The sequence below is a fragment of the Microcaecilia unicolor genome, chromosome 12 (genome assembly GCF_901765095.1).
Source record: "Microcaecilia unicolor chromosome 12, aMicUni1.1, whole genome shotgun sequence".
NCBI lineage: Eukaryota > Metazoa > Chordata > Amphibia > Gymnophiona > Siphonopidae > Microcaecilia > Microcaecilia unicolor.
The window spans coordinates 315,352-340,351 of NC_044042.1; the positions used below are offsets into that span (position 1 = coordinate 315,352).

Below are 25,000 nucleotides of genomic sequence, written 5' to 3' on the forward strand. Positions count from 1 at the left end.
AAACGGGTTTGGACGAGGCAGTGGCCAGAGGGACCAGCATGATGTTGAAGAGAGTCGGGGAGAGTGGGGAGCCCTGTGGCACACCACTAGTAGCCTTCCAGATAGGAGATAATATAATGTTGATACCAATTATTAAAAATAGCAAGGTAGGACCAGATGTCACCAATTATAGACCAGTGGCCTCAGTTGCCATATTTATAAAGCTCATGGAGGGTTTGGTAATAAATCAACTAAACTCTTTTATATAGAAGCTTTAGATGTTTTGCACTAATTACAGTTGGGGTCCTGTAAACAATACAGCACAGAAACTGTCCTTCTGCTAATAAAGAACCTAATACAATCTCTGTTATGCAGAGGTCAGAAGGCCACTTGTCAAGTGCATTCGACCTAGTGGACCATCCGCTTTTTTGTCTATTTCAAATCAAATTGGCACCGATGGAAATGTTATGAAATGGTTTAGAGGATTTTCTTCCTGTGCTGTCTTCTGCAGCTGAGATCTTTAAGAACATAAGAATAGCTATAGTGGGTCAGACCAAAGGTCCATCCAGCCCAGTATCCTGCTTCCACAGTGGCCAATCCAGGTCACAAGTACCTGGTAGAAACCCAATTAGTAACAACAGTCCATGTTACCGATCTCAGGGCAAGCAGTGACTTCCCCATGTCCGTCTCATAAACAGAGTACGGACTTTTCCTCCAGGAACATGTCCAAACCTTTTTTAATCCCAGATGCACTAACCGCTGTGACCACATCCTCCAGCAGCGAGTTCCAGAGTTTAACTATTCTTTGAGTGAAAAAAACATGTCCTCCTATTTGGTTTAAAAGTATTTCTTTGTAGTTTCATTTTGTAGACCTCAATCATATCCACACTCAGCTGTTTTTTCCAAGCTGAAGAGCCCTAACCTCTTTAGCCTTTCCTCATATTAGAGATGTTCCATCCCCTTTATCATTTTGGTCACTCTTCTTTGAACCTTTTCTAATTCCGCTATATCTTTTTTGAGATATGGCAACCAGAAAGGAACGCAATACTCAAGGTGCGGTCGCACCATGGAGCGATACAGAGGCATTATAGTATTTTCGGTCTTTTTCACCATCCCTTTCCTAATAATTCCTAGCACCCTGTTTGATTTTTTTTTGGCTGCCACTGCACACTAAGCAGAAGATTTCAGTGTATTCTGTACACTTTTCTTGAGTGCTGACTCCTAAGGTGGACTCTAGCATTGGGTAATTATGATTCAGATTGTTCCTTCCAATGTGCATCACTTTGCATTTGTCCACATTAAATTTCATCTGCCATTGGATGGCCAGTGTTCCAGATTCTTAAGGTCTTCCTGCAATTTCTCACAGTCACTTGTGTTTTAACAACTTTGAATAGTTTTGTGTTATCTGCAAATTAAATCACCTCACTTGTCATTCCAATTTCCAAATCAATTTATAAATATGTTAAATAGCTCCAGTCTCAGTACAGATCCCTGTGGCACTCCACCCTCTGCCAGTGAGAAAAATGGCCATTTAACCGTTCCCTCTGTTTTCTGTCCAATAACCGATTCCTAATCCAGAACAAAACATTGTTTTATATTGGCTATTAGAGGAGACTCATGAAGAATAAATACAACAGAATATTTTTTCATTAGAACAAGCTTTTATTGTTCTTGCATCTGGATTATTTTGTAATTAGTTAAAAACAGTATGGATTATCAGAGGAGCACTTTTAATGTACACAAGTCTCAGATTGTACACGGTTTTCTTAACGTTATCACTACAAATCATATCACAGCACGTTACAGAAAAGCTGGACTGGCCAACCAGCACTTGTTTCTCTTGAAAGCTGCTGCCCACACTGTGATGTGATGCAGTCTTGAAAGCCATCATTTCTGTATCCTGTCACTACACACCTACCCCAGCTGTAGAGACTGCAAGAATAGCAAAGAGTGGAACATAGTCCCTGCTACAAATATCACACAAGCAACTCATAAAAAAAAAATCATTACACAGTTACAATTGAGCAGAAAGATATAAGAAGGATCAAGTGAAATGCCAAATACATTATACATGTCATAAATTAGGGTTGTAATCCAAATAGTCCGTCTCACACACATTACAGATAATACTAGCCAGGAAGGATTCAGATACTTTGTAGAGTAAGATTTCACATGAGTTGCTAGAATATAATAGTGAATCGAATTGTATCAGAAAGGAAGATGGTGCATCAGTAATGAGGAGAACCGTCATAGTGGATTTTGTGCTCTCAATCAGTATTATATTGTGCCCATGAATTTAAGATGGCAAGTGCGCTCCTCTTTGATCAAACACAGGCACCATTAGCATTGTGCGAAGCAACAGTGTTGCAGGTTGGTGACAGTGGATGTTACAAAGTACCATCAGTGTTATGCTGTGGATATATCTGCATTGTCAATGTTGTGCCATGTTCATGGTGATAACAGTGCATTGTGAATTAGTGTGCTGTGAGTGTGAACACAAGGCATTGTTACTGTTGTGCTGTCACAGTGGATATAAATCTATTACCAATGTTGTGCTGTGCTGTGATCATAGAAATAACAATGCACTGTCAGTGTTGTGCTGTGAGGGTGGATAGAGCAGTGCATTATCAGTGCTGTGTTGTGAGGGTGGCTAGAGCAGTGCATTATTATCAGTGCTGCGTTGTGAGGGTGGCTAGAGCAGTACATTATCAGTGCTGTGTTGTGAGGGTGGATAGAACAGTGCATTATTATCAGTGCTGCGTTGTGAGGGTGGATAGAGCAGTACATTATCAGTGCTGTGTTAGGGTGGATAGAACAGTGCATTATTATCAGTGCTGTGTTGTGAGGGTGGATAGAGCAGTACATTATCAGTGCTGCGTTGTGAGGGTGGATAGAACAGTGCATTATTATCAGTGCTGCGTTGTGAGGGTGGATAGAGCAGTGCACTGTCAGTGTTGTGCTGTGAGGTATCGGACAACAATACACACATTTCAGACATTGGTCTTTTCATCTTTCATTGGTTTTGGTGCTCATTGTGTACTGTCAGAGAAAAACAGGTGATGTATCGCACAGGACTGAACTCACACAAATTGAATAACAAAAATAACACACCTTCATAGAAACTAACAGAACAGTGTGACTCCCTGGAAGAAGGGACTGTTGACAATCTATCACTAGAAAAGTAAACATATTTTTAACATACATAAACACCAATTAAACCTGTAGTGTTTCTTCCCGTACAGATATAATGTTATATATCTGTAATAAGGAATTCCCCAATATTCAGCTCCTGGCCAGTTAAATAGTGTTTAGCCGGCTAACTGCTAATATTCAGCAGGAGATAGCCATCATCTCCGCTGAATATTCACAGTTAGCGCATAGCGGCTAATCAGCTATATCACATGACACAGCCAGTTAGCGCTGATACTCAGTGCTGGGTTTAGCAGTTAAAAGGACGACGAAAATAGCAGTTCTACCATTAACCACTAGGAACTTAACCAGTTAGTGCTGAATATTATCTTAACCGGTTACGTTACGGCAGCCAAAATCCCAGATATTCAGTGCTGGTCAGTGTAAATAGCCCGGCATTGCATATCTGGGATCAGCACTGACCACCTCCCGTCAACTGAATATTGTCCCCCGTGGAACCTCTTCTAGGTGCTCATTGCCACCATGCTGAGTCCTATATCAGAGCAGATCATCGCCTGGTGCTGTGCAGGGAAGAGGAAATGTCCCCAGTTCACCTGTTTTCCTCGATTTTACAGAGTATGTGAGATCTTTAAAAAGAGTTTCCACTTGAAAACATGTAGAACATTAGTCTGTCTGTGGGGAAGCATTTCAAAAAAACGTTTCAGTTGAAATGCCGGTTTAGTAAACTTTACACAGTCATGTACAAATTAAATATACCGTATAAATTAGAATATCTATCTATATTTATACACACACATGCAGATGGATATCTATGGCTTTGATGGATATCATTGCCATTGTAATCATCTTCCAAATAAGTTTGTCATTATCAGTTCAAAGTATTGAGGGGCAGAAGTTCTGTAGAGAGACATTGAAAATAGATTTGGTAGGTACCGAGAAAGGCAAGCAAAAGTTTCCAATACACCCAGCTGGGACAGTCTCAGATGAATGAAATCTGGGTGGAGTGGGGGTGGGGGGATAGAGAGAGGGAGAGAGGGCAAATAACAACAAAGTGAGGAAAAGAAAATGAGAGGGCGAGAGAGACAGAGAGAGAGACACACACATCTACTCATACAGACATACAAAACATACAGCCACACACACAGAGACAAACATACATACAAACCCACATACAAACATACACGCACACATGCACTAAGACATTTAAACATACACACATATATGGACATGCACACATTTACTCACATGGACATAGACATACAAACACATGCACACACATACTCACACAGACATACAAAAACACACACTCATCTACTCACACAAACACACACATATACTCACATAGACGCACACACATACATGCATACTCTCACAAACATACATGCACACATTTACTCACATGGACATACAAACATACATATACAAACATGCACACACATACATGCACATGCATATACTCACACAGACATACATGTATACATGCACACACATACATGTGCACCCACGGGGACACACATAAAACATAGCCAGACACATACAGGGTATGTACAGAAAATAAACAGGCACACATATATAGAGACCCAGGCGCCCCCTCAAACACACACATTTGGTTTTGACCTTAGACACAACTAGAGGCACTTCTGGAATGGATGTGCAGTAAGCTCCCCCACTTATCTAGGCTCATGGTCCTTCTTGCCTCACCCCTCTTTTCTGATTAAAACTAAAAGTATTTATTCCACACTACATAGCCCTACTAATTAACTGATTCAAATCCAGCTGTTTCGTAATGTCGTTGGGTTACCTTATACTCTCATTGCTACTGTAAAGAGCCCCAGTCAAGGCACTATAGAATTGGAAGTAATAATAAAAGTAATTAGATGTTCTGCTTTTCATCCTGTGGAATGAATTCCTAAAATACTGTTCATTGCGCAATGCATCAGAATTTGCCAGTGAGTACTGCAGAGGGTTCTTGTGACCCTCGTTCGGTAGAGCTCTCTACCCCCATATTAAAAGTATGTTACACAGTAGCACTGTATTTGGCTGGCAACAGTATGGGGGGAGGGGGAGAGGAATGCATCCACCCCTGGGTACCCCCACATTAAAGTGTATTACATACTAGGGTAACAGTAAGCTTACTGGCAGATAAGAACTTTTTTGCTCAGTTTGCACACATCACAGATTGAGTTTGATCTCTGCTCATCTCTCTCTTCCTTGTCTTTAACACTGTTCCCTGAATGTGACCCAAGAACGATGGAATTCCATTGTTTTAGCTACCAGCAAGAGACTGAGTTGTCCACTACCTGTGTTGATCTGTGGAGCTCAGAAGCTTGTCTGTTGGTGGGTGAATGAGTTTTGTCCTTGCTGCAAGTCAGAAGAGTCCACCCTAAAAGGTGAGAAAAAAATGCAAAGCCGTCCCAGCACAACTATGGACACAAGAAGTAAATCTAAAGTGAAAATCATATGTACACAGAAAGTCAGACACACAGAACAGAAGGACTCTGAAATCAGGAGTCTCTCATACAACAGAGGGGATGAAATAAATTACTGGACAAGAGGCAGATGAAATATTAAAGACATGAGAGAAGCGAGATTCTGAGAAAAGATAAGTTTATCAGAAGTAAGTAATTACTGTCCGCTGGCCTGTATACCCCTTTTCATAAAGGTGACGGAGGGTTTTGTTACCGACTTCATGCCCCTCGGGGTTTAGGAGGAACCACTGCACAGAAACAGCAATAGGATCTTTGGTAACTTATGGAAAACAACTATTATGTGAAGGCCAATGTGCTGTTCTTTTGCATTAGCACCTTCAATTTGGTTGATTGGGAGTTAATGATGAGTATATTTTACCAGTGTGGTATCCAAGGTAAGGTTTTAAACTGGTTTCGGGGTTTTGTTTTGTTTTTGAGAATCATCTTTATACTGTTAAAAAGATGGCATTTTCTCAGAAAAGTGGAAGGCATTTGGGGATGTTCCACAGGGCTCTCCCCTTTCACCACTGCTTTTTGATTTACTCATGCAATTGCAATCTCTTAGTAAGGTGCTAGATTATTATGGCTTTTCACATTTTATTTACGCAGATGATATTACTGGGTATTTTTTTTTTTTGCCTTTGTCACTATCTTGGCCCAAAACTGAAATGCATTCAAACATGTATGGAATTAATAGAGAACTGGATTTTAGTTCACCATTTTAAAATTAATAAAGATAAAACTGACACCCCCCCCCCCCCCCCCGTTTACTAAGCTTATGCTAGTGGGTGCAGCATGGCAGTGCCAACACCACCTATTCAAAATGAATGGGCTGTGTTGGCATTAGCAAAACAATAGCCACTAGGCATGGCCTAGTAAACGAAGAGGGGCAGTTTCTATATTTAGGCATCAGTAATGACTCTATGTATATTCAAGATTTTACCATTGACGGTAATGTTTTTTCATTGGATTTTACACTCAAACATTCTAGGGGTCAAGGTGGACAGTTTGCTAAGAATGCAACATCATGTATTCTCAATGGCGAAATCTTATTATACTCTCAGGAAGCTGAGGTCTATAAAGTATTTTACCACAGATACCTTCAGGGCATTTGTTCAGTCACTTTTGTTGTCTCAGCTTGACTGTTGTAATCTTGCCCTCATAGGTTGTTCTAAAGTTCTGATTAATTGATTACAGATTTTTCAAAATCAGTCAGATTGTTTTTGCTTTAACCAAATTTGACTCAGGAGTTACTACTCTAGGTTGCATTGTCTGCCGATTGTGGCATGGATCCACTTCAAAATGTGTGTTATGTCCTTTAAAATTTTAACAGGGGAAGCCCATTCATATATGATGAAACCATTCATTGCTGCATGATGCTACTTCAAGATATCACATCCAGAATCAGTTGTTGTGTTTTCTGAAAGCAACTATGCTAAAGTCAATTAAACATTTTTTTTTTTTTGCATCTTTACAATATGAAATGGCAGAAATTTGGAATGCATTACTTTTATTTCTCAGGGCTTACAGACACTATCTTTTAGGGAAAACATGAAGGGTTTGTTATTTTTCACAAATTTGGCCTCTTGAATTCTGATATTAATTAATTGACTTATGTATTCTATTTTCTCAGTGTACCATAGAACAGTTGTTTTATTGTCTATTTTGTGATGTAATGCCTGGACGTGGTGATATAGTGGCAGAATAGAAAACATAATTAAGAAAGGAAGGGAGGGTTTGTCTGCAACAGTCTCAGGGGATGATGTGGTAACCTTGCATTAGAGCCACACATTAAGCTCACTGTATATTTTACCTAATGCAATCATAGAGAAAAAGTTTTGCTTCCCAGTGCAGTGATCAGAGTATGAAATAAGATGCAGGCAAAAAAGGTGTGCTAACATGGAGAGAAGGCTAGAAGCACATGCACACAGGTCTGAATTAAAAGTAGCTACATTTTGTACAGAAAAGATTATATCAACACTTAAGAGTTGCACCTGTTCTAAGGATCCCTTTTTCATAATTTTTCAGTAGAAATTTGTTCATTGTTGGGAATGCTATTCCGTGCATAAATATTGTATCTTGAAATTTGCACATGGCATTTGCAATGTACATACATTATACTGCTTCTTACAAATCCCTCGACATTCGGCCCATGGCGATCAGTGATTTTAAAAGTGCTTGAATACTACTACGGTCTAAATCTACTCCTGATATTAACTGCCAGGGCCGACTCCAGTACTGAACATATAAATCAACTGTTGAGCCAGCACTGATATTCAGTGTATGCACCCCCATAGCTAAGCTGGCAAAGAGAAGACTCTCTGTTCTGTATTCCTATGTGGGCATAACATCTCCTCCTCAACGTTGCCATGGACTGGCTCAATTCTAACCAGACAGTGGTCAGAGCTATGAAGTTGAGGTGCAGCTCAAGATCTGGGGATGGTCCTCTGAGTGGAGTTTAAATGGGCAAAAGCCTCTCCTAACCACTCAAAACCATATTATTCTGTCCAGAAATATTATTATGCTGTGTTATAAAGTCAGTCATCTCGCTCTTTACTGTGTCCCAGCGCAGCTCTTCTCAGGTCCTTGTCCCAGGTTGCTTTCTTTTTAGACTCATCCCCTTCAACAAACCCATTAAAAATTGTGATAGGTAATCCTCACTAACACTGACCGTAGAAGAACAAGCTAATTTTGTTTTTACTCTCTCAGACCTGTTATTAAAAGCCCAGTGCTAAAAAAAAAAACCCCAAAACAAAACCCTGTAATCAGCCTTTGAGACTAGCCTAATGGTTAGTGCAGTGGTCTGAGAGCTAAGTGAACCAGGTCGATTCCCACTGCAGTTCCTTAGGACTCTGGACAAGTCACCAAACCCTCCATTGCCCCAGGTACAAAATAAGTACCTGTCTATTTTTATTTATTTTATTTTTGTTACATTTGTACCCTGCGCTTTCCCACTCATGGCAGGCTCAATGCGGCTTACATGGGGCAATGGAGGGTTAAGTGACTTGCTCAGAGTCACAAGGAGCTGCCTGTGCAGGGAATTGAACTCAGTTCCGCAGTTCCCCAGGACCAAAGTCCACCACCCTAGCCACTAGGCCACTCCTCCATAGTGGTATACTATGTAAACCACTTTGATTGTAACCATAGAAAGGCAGTGTATCAAATCCCATCCATTTCCTTTCTTTGCGTCTGGTTTAATAATGCCTTCATTAAATGAGCTGTATACTGATGTCAGTTCACGTCTTTATGCATAGCTAGGTTGCACACAAAACTCATTTTAACATAAGTTATCCAAATATTCCATGCAGAAGCCAAGCCAAGTTGTGTGGAAAGTCTACACTTTCCTACCACTGCGATCTTAGGTTATCCATCAAACATACTTACACACACAACCTGCAACTTATGAAACAAACACAAACCAGAAGAAAGATCATGACCGAAATGCTGAGTACAGGTCTCACACAAATAGAGTGATGGCATTGGGCTCAAAAAGGGGAGTGGGAGGAGAGGGGAGAGGATTAGGGTTGGGCAGGGGGGAAGCATGGGGCTGGGCGGTGAAGGGAATGGGGTGGGTGGGACAGGGGCCAATCCAGTGGGACAGAGGAGAAGCCAAGCCAGAGCGGCAACATTTTAAAAATATATGCGCGTCTCAGTGCTGCCATTTGCAAGGCTGGCCAGAGGCAAACAGACTCCCCCCTCTCTCTCTTGGGATGTGGCCTCAGTCAAGGTGGCCTTGTCAGTTTAGGAGGCCTTGCCTGTTGTAGTGCAAGGGATGTAACCCAAAGGACCCAAAAAGGTTGTCCGGAGGCCATGTAAGGTTATATTTCAAGAAAAGTGCCCTCCAGAGAGAGAACTCTTGCAAGGGTTGGAAAATAGTAGCCCCTCTTTAATGGAGGGTATGCCCAAGGTAGAAGTGAGGAATCCCCCACCCCACCCCGCTTGGATGGCTAGGTGATTGAGGATGACAAGCATCAGGGGACCGGGTAAGTTTCTATGGCAACCTGGACCCAAGAAGGGGATGCTAAGGGCAACCTGCTTTTGCAGCAGTGCTTATTGGTCACAATCATGAGTTGCAGTTATTTAAGTGATTTGGTGTTGAAATGGTCCCCACACTGCAAACAACATGGCTGAAGTGTAATTCCCTGTTAGGTTGGGGATTACAAGGAGAGTAAGTCCCTGTGGAGAGTCACTGGGGGAGAGTGACTGGGAGGAAGCCCAGCCCAAGGAAGTAGTTTTGAAAGAAAATGCTGAGATCGTGCCCTGGGGTTGAAGAGTGAGAGGAGGAGGTGATTGGAAGGAGATTGAGAGGAATGTTTGCCTTTAGAGGGTGTCTTTGGTTGCCTACAGGTTTAAGTTACATGCACATCCCCTGCCATAGACCTGAAGGCATAGGTGCCGACTCTGTGGGTGCTGTGGGTGCTCGAGCACCCCTAATATTTTGAAGCCTGCCCTCCTTGCTTTCCTGCAGCTCAGCCAGCGCTTAAAACTGATTTTACCTGACTGAACAGCAGTGAAAGCAAAGCAGGGCAGAGCACAGCAGACTGCCTCTCTGAGCGTCCCGCCCTCATTTCCTGTTTACACAAGGGCGGGAGGCTGAGAGAGATAAGGAGAGAAGACAAGAGGCAGGCTGCTGTGCACTGCTCTGCTTTGCTTTCACTGCCCTTCAGTCAGGTAAATCAAAGCAATAGATTTTAAACTAACAGGAGGTAGAAAAAAGTTTAATTTGTGTCGTCCTCTTATTTCATGAAAAAATGTGTCTTTGAAAGTGAGACTAAAGTGTCCTAAGGGCTCATGTTTAGGGTTATTTTTTTTTTCTTTTCAGTTAATGGCCATGGTTCTAAACCTCTATCTCCTTGTTTGAGTTTTACATTAACTCAGATTTGAATATTATTTGTCTTAATATTTATAATACATTTCTCCTGCCTTGTCTTCATTACATACTGCTGTACGTTCCTTGAACTCCTGCCTACACCCCTGAAACAGACTGCTGCAAGCACTGAGTCTTTCCCTATTAAATGGTGCTTTGTTTTATCTCTGGCTACTGTTACAAATGTTTAAAAAGGTCAAATGTCGTTTGAACCTTAAACTGCTGTGACACATAACTGATGAGAAACCAAAAGGAGATTGTGCAATGGCAAGAAAAACATTTTTGTTCTCGGTTTTAAAATTTTAATTGAAATGCTAAAGAAGAGTTTATGGTTCTTGTAGCCAGAGAATGTAGAAAAATCACTTTGCATTTTGAAAAGAAGTAGCCTGTTCAGAAGTTTGGGCTAGCAAGGATCCGGGCAGGGTTAATGTCTTTGTGCTGCACTTTTAATAGGAGTGGGTATGTTAAGCCTTATTCCTTTACTATTGGAACCAGCTGCTCCTGAGCTTTGTGTAGTAGACTATACATTGTATTCTGAGCATAATTTGAAGAATGGTGGTTGCACCAGGGAACTATCCATAAATAGTAAAATATGCACAGTGTTTCCTTTGAAATACAATCTCAAATGAGAATAGGATGAAATGTAGAATAAAAAGCACAGAATTTATTGCTCCTCCCAGAGCCTCAGAGCTGCTTTATGTCTTGGAACATGGTATGTGGAGAAAGTGCCCTGCAAAATCAGACAGGGTTCTGTATAAATGTGTGGTATGGTTACTCTTCACCTGTGCCACACTGCAGTGAACACAGAATGATGGATACATCTGGTTCTAGATTGTAAGCGCTTTGAGCAGGGACTGTCTTTTTGTGTATGGTGTACAGCGCTGCATATGCCTTGTAGCGCTATAGAAATAAGTAGTAGTATGGATGGGAGGGCAGGGGAGAGGGCAGGAGAGAGAGAGGAGAAAAACTACACAGATGGAGAAAATAGATGCTGGATGGAAAGAGGGAAGAGAGGGGGCAGATGGTGGAAGGAAAGAGGGAAGAGAGGGGGTAGACGCTGGATGGAAAGGGGGGAAAGTTAAAGATCGAGGAAAGAAGAAACAAGAGACTGGGACCAACACAATTAGAAACAGTAAACGGCCAGACCACAAAGGTAGGAAAAAATGAATTTTATTTTTAGTTTAGGGCAGGGGTGGTAGCTGTGTTAATAAATACAGAAAATGGAAGTAAGGTGATATCTTTATTGGACTAATTTTAATACATTTTTGACTAATGTTTGGAGACCAAACCCTCCTTTCTTATGTCAGAACAGAATACCATAACAGCAGTATACTGTCCTGACCTGAGGAAAGAAGTTCTGGCCTTTGAAAGCTAATTGAAAAATGTATTTAGTCCACTAAAATGTTATCATATTTTCCATTTTTTGTTTTATTTAACCTATATTATAGTGATTGAAATATGTCAGTTTTTGAAATTTGCATCTCTTTATATTTGCACAGTACAGGGGGACTGAGGGGTGGGACTGTTCAGGGAAGAAGTCCTGGTGCAGGTTGCAGGCAGCCTACGAGTGGCGCTGCTACTGCCCAGGTGAAGGCTGCAGTAGACAGAATTTTAAGGGGGTGGGGGGGAGAGAACGCACTGCCTGTAAAAAAAAAAAAAAAAAAAAAAAAAAAAATTCAGCACCCCCAATCATTTTGAAAAGTTGGATCCTATGCCTGAAGGAAAGAAGGGGAATCCTGGAAAGTAGAGAGATCCTTTGGCTGTAAGAAGCCAGATGCTTCTCCAGAAAGTGTCAACCAGGAGTGGAGTGTGCTATGGGTGGGTAGAGGAAGGCCCAGCCCAGAAGCAGAGGACTGGAGATAGGGAGAGCTCACCCCAGATCCAGGGTGGATCCAAAGTGGGGTCACTACTGGAAGAAGGTCAGACTAAGGGGGTCTGAGCCCGATACAGAGAAGCTATACTGTGAGGAGGATTGCAGCCTTTGGAAATAAAATCTCTCTATAGGATAGGCTTGGACGGAAGCCTTATATATATGAACACAGCCCCAAGCTCAAGAGTTCACTGTAAATAACCCAAGAGGGAGAGTGATAAGGGAGCTCTCACGTAGAGCAACAGAAGAAATTGAAGTGGACTGCTTTGACGATAAGTAGAAGTTTTCCGGTTACGTGGCATCTTCAATTGCTGCCTGTTGCAGTATTTTTCCAATGAAAGTTAAAGTTTTTATAAAGTTTGTGGACTATTGTGTGGTTCCTGGACTGAAGGGCTGAGTAGAAGTTTGGAACAGAGTAAGATTCTCTCCCAATCCCTGGATCACTATTCTGGACCATTGACCCACTCCTAAGCTCGACTGCAAAAGAACTGGAATTGATGAGTGTAGTAAGAGTGGGCCGAGAGAAAGGAACTACAAGTATGTGTTTATGGCCCAGGACCGGAGCTAGCGCACGGGTGAGACTCGAGTTACACAAGCTACTAGGTGGAGGTTGTAAATGTTAACTCATAGTCTAGGTATTCAATTGTAATTATGTAAACAATGTATATGTAACCATGCTGTGGAGTGGAGGAGTAGCCTAGTGGTTAGTGCAATGGAGTTTGATCCTGGGGAACTGAGTTCGATTCCCACTGCAGCTCCTTGTGATTCTGGGCAAGTCACTTAACCCTCCATTGCCCCTGATACAAAATAAGTACCTGAATATATGTAAACCGCTTTGAATGCAGTTGCAAAAACCTCCGAAAGGCGGTATATCAAGTCCCATTTCCCTTTCCCTTAAGACATCACAATATCAGAAGTGAGCCAAGTATCGGGCAATCAAGCCACTGTGACATCACTCATGAGGTTGGCTCTTATTGGTGGAATGAGTGGAGGAGTAGCCTAGTGGTTAGTGCAGTGGACTTTGATCCTGGGGAACTGAGTTCAATTCCTACTGCAGCTCCTTGTGACTCTGGACAAGTTACTTAACCCTCCATTGCCCCTGGTACAAAATAAGTACCTGAATATATGTAAACCGCTTTGAATGTAGTTGCAAAAACCTCAGAAAGGCGGTATATCAAGTCCCATTTCCCTTTCATTAAACATTTCCTTTTTGGAAGAAACCCTTGGACGTGGTTATTGGAGCAGGAAACAAAACAAAAAAAAGCCTGTCAAGGTGAAGAAGAGGCAAAGAAAAGGGAGGGTGGACAGCAGGACCTGTTTGTGCTCAAAGTCCATTTTAACGTACCCAAACCTGAACCATGCACTTCCATAACATGTACACATCCAGTACATCCCTAATACACATTAGAATCAACATAACACAGAGAGAGACCACCCAGCCAATCTGTCCAAACTGCTAAGGATATGCCTCAGTTCCCAGCCACAGTGTGAGCAACTGCAAGATTTCTCCTTATCCCCAAAAGTATAGTCTTCCTCCTTTTCATTTCGCCAACTTGAGTAGAGTCTGAGACTTAGCTCTCTCCAGCATTGTCCTTTTCCATGTCTAACCCCACAGCTCTGTGAAAATCTAAATAGCCAACAATACTTGTGTAAATAGTACTCAAAATATTGGCCTCCAAAGTCCCCTTGTAACCGCTAGACAAACCCAAGTGTTTCAGCAAAGGCTCCTGGATATAATAGAAATTGCAGCCTTCCAGAAAGATGCAGCTGGTGGTCATTTCTAACATTACACAGTTCTATGTTACTTAACATTCCCTAATAATCTCTTTCCCATTCATCCTGTCAGTCAAATGCACATTACTGAATCAGGCACGGATGGTGAGATGAATGTTAAATGTATTGCCTGGTTGTGCATTTTGCTGTCTCCACTTTTAATAAGGATCCTCTGTGCTTATCTCACACTTGTTAAACTCTATCACTCTTTTCACCACCACCTACCAGTCACTCCAGGATGGCATTCTACAGTTTCACCAGCCTTTTCATGAAAAAAAAAATCCTGATGTTTCTCAATGTAGCACTTCAGAATCTCATGATATGGGCCCCTATTTTATGTCTGGATTTCAACACATATGTAGATATCGCAGCTTAATAGTTTTGTGCAGCCAAGCAAAGGCTGAATTACATGTGACCAATGTGAATTTAAAAGCTTCCTGGAATTATACTGTATATCACATTCACTTTTAAGACACTTAATGGTCTGAGCTCACCATTACTACCAGCAGAATGTCACTTTCTGCTCCTAAAATTCAGCAAGAAGGTACAGAATCAAAGGATACTTTGGATCTCCAGAGGTGTCTAAACAAATGTCTGCAAACATTGTAACCTAATTAATAATGGGCATGAGAGTGCAAATATTCACCAGCTGGTTTGTCGTAAGAATGTAGAGGGTTGGGTTTGTGGAGCAGGGTCTCCTTTTTCCAGGTGAACAAGAATCACTTTGAGCCAGTAGAATTTTCTTTATTTGACTGTGGATTGGGGGGGGGGGGGGTTTAAGGATGTGTTTTTCTCTTTTGCTGGCTTGAAGAAAACAGAGACATTCTCTTAATCTTATTGCACTTTTGATATGTTCCTTTTTTTCGGTTTTGTAAGGGGAAATTTGGGGAATCCAGCTGTTAGCGTTCAAAGCAACAGGAGAGGGAGATTCTAGGACCAGCTGGTTGGAGGACATGGAAATTGTTGCTCAGAAAAAGTAAATTCAAGGAACAGAATACAACTTCCAGTTTTTTTTGAAAATATTTGTGTTGTGCTGGATTCTTCAGTGGACATGCCATGAACTGTCCACTGTGGAGTGGGCCCAGGTTTAATCATGGGCAACAGCATATATTACAGTTCAGATTCTGGGCTGGTTGCAATGAGATAGTTACTGCCATAGCGTCCACTGGAAATACCACTCATCTCCATAGGAGAGATACTTTCAGGACCAAGGTAAGAGCGATGAGTGGGCATCGGTGAAGGGGCTTCACTGGACATTTTACTCAGGATGAACCGAGTTTCATCATTATCCTCCAAGTTTGAGATATCCTTCATCATCTGACCTTTCTTGTAGGAGACAGACAGTGTATTGGAGCCATCCGATATCAGGTGGAACTGACGAAGTATGAAGACCATGGGCACTGGAAACACTGCCAGGATGATCAGAGATATGAGCATTGCCAGAGCCCAGGAGTGTAGTTCGAAACATCTCTCCAGCCTGGAAAAGGGCAAATAGCATTACTGGTGAATTAGGATGCTAAAATTCAAGAACAGAAATTACTGCCATTTATGACTACAAGATTCACACTTTCAGACTCCTGAGACTCAAAAGTGCCCAATCTTCAACAACTCCAAGCCTCTGAGCAAGTGAAATCTCTGACACCACTCATAAGTAGGACAAATGGGCCAGGACCTGTCAAACTTAAATAGGAAAAAGCCCTGGCCATAGTGGCAGATATGCTGAAATTAAATTCCAAGGGAGAGCAATTACAGCTGGCCATGAGTTGATATGTGTTGAATGATGCTGGAAGCCAGGAACAAAGATGAATTCCTCACACTATATAAAGCACATTTTGAGCCTGGAATGTAATTTGGGGTGCCAGGTCTCAAGCATGATGGCCTAATATTGGGAAAAATGTAAAAACAACCACTAAGTTAATGAAGACATTTATGTATGCTGAATGACTGACTTAGCTAGGATTACATTCCTTAGAAAAGAGATGCATAAAATTACAGGCTAACAACAAACAAAAAAAATACATGTAACATTGCAGCACAGTGTAATTTTACAAAATAAAACCAATGCACCAGTTTATACAGAAACCACAGAACAGGTTGATAAAAAATCCTCCATCCAATCAACAATAAGCCAAAGTGAAAAATCATGCTTTCAACCTCTTCCTTAAAACACACAATCAACACTATGAATTCCATTTGTAGGCTCATGCCAGAACTAAGGTGCCTGAACGTGTCAGGAACATCTGGTTCTGCACCCGAACATTAGGCATCACCAACCTACTTGCGAAGACCATAATTGTTACCCAGGAACACATGCTTGCTCCCCCCCCCCTCCCGCATATTCAAAAGCATTTAACTGGCCAGGATTGGCACCTGGCCAGTTAGATGCCTCATAGCTGGCTATCCACCAATTTTCCGGGATGTCTCTGGCTGGTTTGAAAATAACTGGTTAAGTCTGAATATCAACTTAGCCGGTTATGTTCGAACCGGACAAAGAGAAACTGGATATTCAATGCCCATCACTGGAAACAGTCTGGCATTGAATATCCGGGTTCAGCGCTGACCACAGGAGTTAGCCGAGTTAACTCTCTCGGTGTGAATATTGGCCCTATGATGTCAATTTCTCCACCAGGTATGAGGGGGCCATATTAGGAAGTACTTTAGAGACAAATGACAAATATCACGTGATACAGCTGGCTATCTGCCAATTTTCAGTCCATCACCAGCTAACTTTGGTTGCGTGAAAACCAATATCACAATACAGAAACAACCCTATTGCGTATCACCACCTTCATTTGTGTTATTTTACTCTCTTTAGATTTAACAGCCGGTTTTGATCGTATCGATCATACCTTACTGCTACAGCGATTACAGAACATTGGTATTTCTGGGACAGTTTTCCTTCTCTCTTTTTTTTACTTGTGTGAATGGTTTACTATTCTATCAGAAATTCTAGTTCCTTTCTTCTTCCTCCATTGTTTTAAGTAGTCTGTACACCGCTCTGCTCTGCTAGTTGGAACGGTTAGCAAGTATAATTAAACTATAAAATATAATTAACAATTTATGACTGGTTTCACTCATATCTTGAAAATAGAGAATATAGCGGTCTCCACTTCCTACTTCCCAGATTCAGGGGTACTACAAGGCTTAATTTATCTCCCACTTTATTTAACATTTTTCTCTCCCATCTACTTACCTTAGCCCAATCCATTGGCTTTACCTGATTCGTTTATGTGGATGGCATCCAATTCCTTTGTGCTTTAGGTCACCTTAATACATGTGAACTTTCTGTGATCAATATCAAGCTTCAATTAATAACAAACTGGTTAAAAGATATTCATCTTGTTCTCAACCCAGATAAATCTAAAGCACTCCACCTATCAAACGGTCAAACATATCAGCCAACCCATTTATTTGTGTAACTGTCCAGTCCCACAAATAACTTCCCCCTGCATTGTTGGTGTCCTATTGGACATGGATGTTACCTATCGACCACAAATAGAACAGGTAGTTCATCATACATTTTATGGGCTTCATCTGATTAGATTGAATCAACCTTTATTTCAGCCCTCAGTGCTAACTATCTTCATTCATTCGTTTGTAATTTCTCAACTAGACTACTGTAACTCACTATAAAAGGGTATAAGGATTAAAGACATGCAAAGATTTCAATTAATTCAGAATACAGCCCTCTGTATTATCAATACAGCAGGCAAAATTGACGATATTATTCCTCTCTTAAAAACTGCCCACTGGCTTCCTGTAACCCACAGGATCGGTCACTTATAAACTACTTCTTATAGTATTCAAAAACTTGAAAGCTTCAGGTGAACATACATATCTTTCTTGCATTTCAATAAGGTATCCCCTCCGCCACGGCACTCTCTCAGATCACTTACTCAAAGCCCACCTCTTTACCACTGCTTTGACTCCTAACTCACTTGCCCTGTCCTTTATCCTCACCTCTTTATTCCTTACCCTAATTGTTCTGTCTGTTTACACTGTCTTATCTAGATTGTAAGCTCTTTGAGCAGGGACTATCTTTTTGTGTATGGTGTACAGTGCTGCGTATGCCTTGTAGCGCTATAGAAATGATAGAAAGTAGTAGTAGTAGTAGTTGACAATCTTTTTCCGTACAAGGACCACATCTCTGGAACTCACTCCCTCTGCACCTGAGATTACAAACATCTTTATCTCAATTTAAAACACACCTCAAGACTTTCTGTTCAATGCTTTTGGCTAATCCTTCCCTCATTCCTGAAAGCCACTTGGGGCACATTCTCCTGAGATTGACATGTGAACTTACCTAGTATATATCTCTATCCATCTTTTTCTCTCAAATAATTTATTTTATTTTTATTTTATTTATTGCATTTGTATCCCACATTATCCCACCTTTTTGCAGGCTCAATGTGGCTTACAATATATCATGGATAGTGGAAATGAGAGGAGAATTGACATTTGTGTTACGGAAGTATTTTGGGTTGCATGGTAATGGAAATCATGATAGTGATATAATATAGGCATTCTTAACATTACTAGATATGTGTGGGGATTTCACATGTTTGTGTATTCTTGTCGAAGAGATGGGTCTTTAGCTGTTTGTGGAAGTGGTCAATCCATAGGTCGCTTTTGGTATGTGGCAATTCGTTCTATCCCCTTTTCCTCACTTTCTATCACGTGTTTACATTCACATATTTTATTTTTTACATTAATATTATAAACCACCTGGATGGCATGTCCGTATAGCAGTACAGTAAATAATATTAAACTTGGAAACTTACTGAATCCCTAGATTTTAGCCTACTGACCAGCCATACTGCTAGTGTTACACAAATTGAAGGGACTTCAGCTTTTTCTTTGAAAGTCCCAATAAAACCAAACTACAGTAATTCAATCTAGAAATAACCAGAGTTTGATCCCTTGAGTCTTCAGTTCTGAGGAAAACTAGTCAAGAAATGTCTTAAATTTGTCCTGTTTAGGCTATCACTTTATTTATTTTTTGGTTGGTAATGCTTTTGTTTTTATTGATATATTTATTTATTAGGATTTATTGACCGCCTTTTTGAAGGAATTCACTCAGGCAGTGGTACAGTAAGAATAGATCAAATGTGAGCAATAGGCAATTACAGCAGTAAAAATATTCAAGTAACAATACAAAGTATGGCATGGTACACTACTTGCAATGACTACACAATACATAATAGAACATTATAATTGGTAGTGAAGGGTAAGGCAAAGTTGTAACATATAGATGAGTAACAAGCTATTTTGAAAGTGATCGCCGGCCATTTTCCCGACATAAATCGGGAGATGGCTGGCGATCTCTCAAAAGCGCCGAAATCGGTATAATCGAAGCGGCGTTTTTGACAGCATCGCCGCGTTCCCGTCCGCCTTGCCGGCGAAAGTTCTGGGGGCGTGTCAGCATCTTAGCGAAGGCGGTACATGGGCATGGCTACCAGATGGCCGGCTTTCGCGGATAATGGAACAAAAAAAAGCGGCATTAAGCAGTATTTCGCCGGGTTTACTTGGTCCTTTTATTTTCACAACCAAGCCTCAAAATGTTGCCTCAACTAACCAGATGACCACCGGAGGTAATGGGGGATGACCTCCCGAAACTCCCCCAGTGGTCAAACCCCCTCCCACACTAAAAAAATAAAAATAAAAAACTTTTTTGCCAGCCTGTATGCCAGCCTCAAATGTCATGCCCAGCTCCCTGACAGCAGTATGCAAGTCCCTGGAGCAGTTTTTAATGGGTGCAGTGTACGTCAGGTAGGCAGACCCAGGTCCATCCCCCCCTACCTGTTACACTTGTGGTGCTAAGTGTTGAGCCCTCCAAAACCCACTGTACCCACATGTAGGTGCCCCCCTTCACCCATAAGGGCTATGGTAATGGTGTAGAGTTGTGGCGAGTGGGTTTGGGGGGATTTGGGGGGCTCAGCACCCAAGGGAAAGGAGCTATGCACCTGGGAGGTTTTTTTGTATTTTTTTAAAGTTTTAGAAGTAACATAGTAACATAGTAAATGACGGCAGAAAAAGACCTGCATGGTCCATCCAGTCTGCACAACAAGACAAACTCATATGTGCTACTTTTTGTGTATACCCTACTTTGATTTGTACCTGTCCTCTTCAGGGCACAGACCGTATAAGTCTGCCCAGCACTATCCTCGCCTCCCACCACCAGCTGGCTCTGCCACCCAATCTCAGATAAGCTCCTTAGAATCCTAAGTGCCACCTAGGATGCCCGGTTGGTGTTCTGGCATGTGAGGGGGACCAGTGCACTACAAACGTTGGCTCCTCCCATGACCAAATGCCTTGGATTTCGCCGGTTTGAGATGGCCGGCACTTTTTTTTCCATTATCGCTGAAAAACAAAACCGGCGATCTCAAACCCGACAAACTCTGGCATTTGGCTGGGCTAAACCGTATTATTGAAAGAAAAGATGGCCGGCCATTCCGGCCAGCTGTAGCACCGCCTCCACAATAGATTGCCAGTGAACTATTTGGCTGGTGACATTCGATTATGCCCCTCCACGTGAACTAACATAAGTACACTACTTTGACAAGAAATGAAGGAGAGAGTTTAATCATATATCTCTCAGGGTTAGGGACCTTGCAAAGAACACTGGACGACTTGATTTTTGTTTCCATAATGAGATTGGGTGTTTCTTATACATTTTTGGATACTGATCACAGAAATGGCATAAAATGTTTTCTACAACGTATGGTTTTCCAGAAATGTATAGAAAATTGTTATAATACATGTGTCAACACATCACTAGTAAATGAACACTGTTCACCTTTAATATATTATGACATAATTTTGCCCTATTTTTTGTATTGCTTCTAGGAGAACCTGATCAATAGCTGGTTATTGCATGACCTGATGGTTAAATAAAACTCAAAATGTTGCGGAAATATTTTAATCATGCACTTTCTGGTACAAAGAAGGTGGCCTATGGACTGTATTTTGAAGATAAATTGGCAAAAGATGGGCTCCTCATATTTCCTAAAGGGTTAAATGACATCATAATTGAACGGGTTAAATTGAATGGTTCATTTACTAGTGATGCTGTGTTGATGAATTTCTGTAAATTTCTGGAAAACCATCATTACAGAAACATTTTAATATCATTTCTGTGATCAGCATCCAAAAATCTATAAGAAACATGCAATCTCATTACGGAAACAAAAATCAAATTCTCCAGTGAGAGCTTGGATCAAAGATTCGTGGTCAACCATGCCATTTGCTGTCCCAGTGATATCAGTGAGATCTTACCTCACCTTCCACTTCCCAAGTTTTAAAGGCATCAAATATAAATCAACAAATGCCTGCAGTTTCTTCCTATGTTTGCACCAAGATTTGGAACACACTACCAAAAGACCTAAAACTCAAGAACAACTATCTAATCTCCCGAAAACATCTGAAGGCCCACGTTTTCAGGATGTTCATCTCCACTGAAACAACTTAAACATCCAGTTTACTGAACTACATCTCCAATAAATACGACAGGGGACAGAAAAGGCACAAGCTTCCATCGCTCAACGTAGCCCAAACATTTAACGTGTCTACCTGAAACTAAATTAAATCCCACTAACCTTGTCAACATCAAGACACAGACTAATTTCATAGGTCTATACAAACTCTAACTTTGTTCTATACAAACTGCTATGAATCTACTACAGAATTCACTGTTTCACATCAATTGTAACCTTGTTGAATACAATCTGTTACCTTTTTACTCCATAATCATGTAAGCCACATTGAACCTACCAATAGGTGAGAAAATGTGAGATACAAATACAATAAATACATGGAGACAGCAGAAAGATCATTCTACATCCATTGTGCACCATGCATGTCTCCCTGTCCCTCATCCACCCGGCTCTCCCTGTCTCTTACCTAAACCACCCCACCCTCATCCTGTGAGACTGTCACTGGAATGCTTTGATGTGTCATTAATATATACTGTTATTTATCAACATTTGCTTATTTCCAATCTGATGAAGAAGGGTTACTTCAAAAGCTAATCAAAAAATGTATTAAGTTAGTCCAAAAAAAATAGTATCATCTTATTTTCTTTTCTCTGTTTTATTTTCTTTTATTTCTATTGATTACATTTGTGTAGGAAACCTATGAGTGTGTTGCAGCTAGGTTTGATCTTACTTTTATTATTTTTTCCTCTAAATATTGTGCAAGCTCGTCTGCTGTTGGTGGTTTTTCATTTGACATTAGCCGAGCTTGTCTGTTCAGTACATTATTTTTATTAGTTTGTCTATTTTTTTCATGTTTCTCTCTTCTGGGCGTATGTATGTGCTATAGTATTCTGCTTTGGCTCTTTTTATGATATGTTTGTACTTGCTTATGGCTTTCCTCCGTGTGGTTTTGTTCATGTCTGATTTGTTTTTGGACCATTTTCTTTCCAGTTTCCTGCAGTTTTTCATCTCTAATAGTTCCTCATTGAGCCAGGGGCGCGGTTGTCATTTCCTCTTTGTTTTAATTTTGAGTGATGCTATTTTGTTTAGTGTGTTTCCAATTAGTTTGTCCCAGTTTCTCATGAAGTGAATGTTAGTGGGTATTATGTTTGTTTGGTCATTTATCACTGTTGACCAGAAGCTATGGCTGTCCACTTTTCCTCTGGTTAGGGCAGTGTGTGGTGTCCTCGGCTCTCTGTTTTTGTCATTCTCTTTCCATTGAAGAATGAAGATGAGCTTGTCATGGTCATGGCACCTCTGCCAGTTATCATTCTATTATATGGTTGTTATTGACTAAGAGTCTGTAAGGTAGTATGTCTAATTGATGACCTTTTACATGAGATGAGGTGGCTGGTGCTGTCCTGAAGTTCCATTGGTTCAGGAAGTTTGTTAGAAGCCTGGTGTTGGCATCATGTTGCTGTCTAGATGTAGACTGATATCACCTAGTAGAAGGACATTTGAGAAGATTGTGCAAATGTTTGATATGAAGTCCATGAAGTTGTCTTGGGCGTTGGATCATCTTCCAGGCAGGCGGTAGAAAAGTATACCACATACTTGATCAGTTAATCTTGAGTCTGTGATTTTGCATGCCATGATTTCAATCACAGGGGATATATGTTCAGCTATGGTTCTACTGTAAAGAAGGATTTATATATTAAGGTGACCCCATCTCCTTTCTTTTTAGTTCTATTGATGTGTGTTTTTTTAATATCCCGGTGGGCATAAGTCAAGCAGTACCTGGTCATCTCGTATTTGCAGCCATGTTTCTGTTATGAATAGTATACCTAATTGCTCGGTTTCAATCTAGTCTCTAATTATGGTTGACTTGTTAACCACTGATCTTGCATTTTTGTAATCTATAGGAATCGGTACATATGTATTAATGTTGATGATGGTGTTCTTAACAGTCTGTAAATGACTCCGCGTTCTATTTTTTTTTTAATGTTGTGGCCATTGCAATTGTTATTTGTGCTTATCTTTTTGGTATTGATTTAATCTCTGCTTTGTTTTGGTTTTTATAATTTGGTCTTTCCAGTTGGTGGGGGTGGGGGCATTGTCTTGCTGTGACAAGTATGGGAATTCTGTGCTGTTTGTTGATTATGGTAGCTTGTAACCCCGTTATCCATAGTATTATCATGCAGTAGAAAAACCATGATCTAATATTGAGATATATTGTGAGACTTGTGGTAGAGTGGTGGTAATTAGGGGTTAATTGCCAGAGCTACCAGTGGTCTACCCGAGTGGCTTAGTGAACTTGACTTTACTCCGCAGTTTCTCCCTAATGCACAGTGGTGCAAATTGTATATTATAAAGACTGAGAAAAAACAGGCATCAAAATACTTGTGACAGGAATCCGATCTATCGTATCTAGGGGCTCCGCAGTCAATTGGAGCTGGACACAGAGAACATGAAAAAAAGAGCGTTTGCCTCCCTGTTATTGGGTAGGGTTTCTATTTCAAGCTGCATATAACATTCTCTTTCAAGCTTTATAAGTCTACATGAACACATTGAAAGAGCTGTTAGGCAATGAGAAAGCAATGAGTAGACTTGAATCGATTTTTTAGAATGAGTAGAAGTGAATCGATTTTTTTTATTCATTCCAAAAGTACAAAGACTAGGGGACACTCAAGGAAGTTATGGAAATACTTTTAAATCAAACAGGAGGAAATATTTTTTCACTCAATGAATAGTTATGCTCTGGAACTCGCTGCCGGAGGATGTGGTAACAGCGGTTAGTGTATCTTGGTTTAAAAAAGGTTTGGACAAGTTCCTGGAGGAAAAGTCCATAATTGAAATGGACATGGGGAAGCCACTGTTTGCCCTGGGACTGGTAGCATAGAATGTTGCTACTCTTTGGGTTTCTACCAGGTACTTCTGACCTGGATTGGCCACTGTTGGAAACAGGATACTGGGCTAGATGGACCATTGGTCTGACCCAGTCTGGTTACTCTTATGTTCTTAATTAATATTGAGTTGCAGAAACTCAGAGGAAAAGTGGGCACAACTTACTAAACGTGCTGTGGTGAATGTGCTCAAGATCCATACTAACCATTTCTTTTATCCAGGCGTTGTACCCAGGAGGGCTAATCCCCAGTTGGATAAGGCTGGCTGACAGCAGCATTGCCATGCAGATGGGTGAGATGTACTTCCATGCATAAAAATAGTACCGGTATGGGCAAAAACCCAGCATCTCTGTCAATTCCTGCATGAATCTAGAGTCAAATGTGAGAACAAGAAAAGAATGATTTCAATATCCCAGGGATAGGACCGGTGCAAGAGTATTAGACTCCCTAGGCAAACTTTCAGCCTTTTATCCCCGGGCTCCCTCCTGAGATTTTCATAATTAAACTCAACACTCATGGTTACTCCTTCACCTTTCCCAGAACAATCCAGTAAAATGCAGAGATGGTGGTCATGCTTT

General features: G+C 40.9%; 1 protein-coding gene across 7 annotated transcripts in view; it reads right to left on the minus strand.

Moving 5' to 3' along the window:
• Window positions 1-14,952: 14,952 nt before the first annotated feature.
• The window catches only part of SLC6A17 (solute carrier family 6 member 17), a 39,793-nt gene continuing 29,745 nt past the window's right edge, over window positions 14,953-25,000 (minus strand). For 2 of the 7 annotated variants that reach the window (XM_030221250.1, XM_030221244.1), the window contains exons 10-12: window positions 24,629-24,791; window positions 19,762-19,786; window positions 14,953-15,561 (exon numbers count right to left, since the gene is read on the minus strand). In XM_030221250.1, coding sequence (XP_030077110.1) covers window positions 15,218-15,561; window positions 19,762-19,786; window positions 24,629-24,791 — 532 coding nt within the window. In that variant the 3' untranslated portion in view covers window positions 14,953-15,217. The other 5 variants (XM_030221249.1, XM_030221245.1, XM_030221246.1 and 2 more) reach the window with 5 other exon arrangements.